The sequence below is a fragment of the Diabrotica undecimpunctata genome, chromosome 4, assembly GCF_040954645.1.
Source record: "Diabrotica undecimpunctata isolate CICGRU chromosome 4, icDiaUnde3, whole genome shotgun sequence".
NCBI lineage: Eukaryota > Metazoa > Arthropoda > Insecta > Coleoptera > Chrysomelidae > Diabrotica > Diabrotica undecimpunctata.
In genome coordinates this window covers 99631919-99634695 of record NC_092806.1, presented here as the reverse complement: position 1 = coordinate 99634695, position 2777 = coordinate 99631919, and the positions used below count along the sequence as shown (strand labels likewise).

Sequence of the window (2777 nt, the reverse complement as noted above, 5' to 3'; positions counted from 1 at the left end):
ATACATCGTTTTAAGATCTTTAAATTATTCAGTAACTCATAACAGATACCTGGTAACGTTGTTTTACTATAAAAATTTTAAAAGCCAACTACAATATGTGATAGAAAAACAGACAACCAAATAGACGCTGGATAATAGAGAACGGAAAACTAATTTATGAAAAATTCTTAAAAGACACATTTAATACTAATATAAAATATGTACATATAACTAAATAATAAAAAGCCGTGTATTAAAACTACAATAATCAATAATATTAACACTATAAATAAATTTATACATATTTTTAAATTTTCATTTTCTTATAACCAAAAGGAACGGAACTAAAATCTTCTAAAAATTTTCTTTTTGTAGAATGTGGTCGATAATTTTTATGGATTTCCTGTGTTATGACTTGATGTTCTGTTGTTCGTCTAACTTGTTTACTTATGATTTTAATACCTTCCGACTTTACAAGTACCATCTTTTTAATAGTATCAAAATTAATTAATTGCGAGTTTAAATAATTAAGGGAAATTCCCTTAACTTTGCAACAAAATTTTTCGTCACCATTAGGAAGTATGTATTTATAAGCATAATTTTTGGGGCCTCCAGAAACGAACTCCGAAATATGACCACCACTTAGCTCATCAGTTAAATCACCAATACAGTCACCGGTAGGAAGATCAGGCAGACCGTCTCTGGAAATGTACACAATTGAATCGGTATCATAATATAAAGTACGCTCGCCCACCATGTCTAAATAGGAATACAGTTTGAGGCGGGCTAGAGCCGTAACGTATGAGGCCAGAACGACGTTTACAGTGGAAGACATTGAAAATGCTTCTTCCACATACTCCCACGTAACAACCAGTGTTTCCTCGTTTACAGGAACCACAGTATTTACATAGATCGAGGGATTAATCATCATAGCAAAGAATTCTTTAGGATTGTTTACAATAGAAGTTTTGGGAAGATTTTCTCGCTGTGCAAATTTACCCCAGAACGAATTAAGCATTAATTTAGCTAACGATCTAAGTCCAGGATTCGCCGTTATTTCGGTAAACTCTAACCGAAAGTCTTCTATCTGGAGAAACTGTTCGATGTATCGGTTTTTTTCTTCGGCTGTTACACAACCACGGGGCCATCCTGAAACTTGCTGCTTGATTTTGATGAATTTACTCGTCATGTCGGAAAAGAGACCATTTTGATGTTTTGACAATTCACGGGTTTCGTACGACTAGATTTCGTAGGTCTCAACTATTTTGTAACCCTTTTCCAAAGCTTTTACAACTTCTTCAATTACCCATGTTCCTGTAAGTGACTTCTGTTCGTCGGAATGCTGACATTCTCCTTGCATAAAGTCCTCGCTGCATTTACGACAAAGAACAAACATGCATTTATTGTTTATTTTTGCGGGTAGAACAGGATGATAAAGGTTTGAGGGAGGAAGTACTTTACACTTTATTAAACCAGATACTCGTTGACATTTGACGACATTCGACAGACATTTGACGTATTCAATAAGGGTTTCCTAAATGTAAGACAAGCCTGTGTTAATATCATGACATCGGAAATACAATAGTCAACGATCTCTTTCTGAAAATCAAAAACATAACCGTTAGCAACTTTAGCAGTATGCCAATTTATTAACTTATCACGTGCATCCTTCTTCAAATTATCGATATCATAGAATTTTAGAGAAGGTATAGGTCCGAGATAAGATTGATTTTCCCCTTTATTAAACAAATGTGGGAAATAGCCCTTTTTTAACTCTGTTAAACCAAAAGCTTTTGGTAAAGCTGACAAGGCCATAGGAAAATAATTAAGACTGTCGAGAAAACGGACATTCCCAACACTCATCGAAACTAACTTCGTACCCATCTAGCAATATTTTTTCCTGACGAGTCTCAAGATCATAAAAAATGAACAAAAAATCTTTTGAGGGAGGTTTACCAGAATCAGGCTGCATGTAACAAAGATGATCTGATGGGTAATTTTTACCACAAGTTTTACAGAAGATCTCCCCACAGATATGACTTTTAGTGTAGATTTTGTAACATTGCTTACACCTTTTAATTTTGTCACATATGTCGTTAATGTGAACGTTGAAACATACCTCACCATAAAAGTCCCGGCCGCATTTATCGCAGGGAACTTTAACAGCTTCTTTGGAACAAGCTGGTGAACGACGACATGCAAAGCACGTATCAACGCAGCTGTGTCCGTCTTTATGGTCGTAGGGTTGATAACATTTATCACAGAAATACGTACTGATAAACGCACTGGTCAGTGACCGAATTACATTAAAATGACCTTTATGAAAGAGAAGGTTTAATTTTGGTCCGTAAGTGTGCCCCTCATAAATGACATCACGTCCCTTAGTTCCATATCTATAGACCACAATCTTATAGTCTGTTAGATATGCCTGAAACTGTTGCAACTCAGGAATTCCAGCTCCCTCACTAGGAATAACAACACCAGACCTATCTATTAACTGCAATGCTCTTTCCCGTTGTATTTTCCCTCTATCGCGACATATTTTTGTAAGTTCAGGGTCTTTGTCAACGTAAGCTTTGGCTACAACCAAAGCGTATGCAAGACATAGGTTATCGTTGTTTTTAATAACAACAATTCCTCGCCGTTTAGAACACTCCTCTTTAAATGAATTGTACTTACGACCTCTACCCTTTCCAGTAGGCATTTTTACGGTAGTAATACCAAGACAAAACGTTTCGGTGTTTAAACCGGTGCTGTTGCTCTGATATATGGAACTTATGTGGTTCCATATATCGTCA

General features: G+C 35.9%; 1 protein-coding gene across 1 annotated transcript; it reads right to left on the bottom strand.

The window, feature by feature from the left end:
• Positions 1-286: 286 nt before the first annotated feature.
• Positions 287-1168, bottom strand: LOC140438838 (uncharacterized). Its single transcript, XM_072528481.1, has one exon. The coding sequence runs from the start codon at positions 1166-1168 to the stop codon at positions 287-289; it is 882 nt and encodes a 293-aa protein (XP_072384582.1).
• Positions 1169-2777: the final 1609 nt, after the last annotated feature.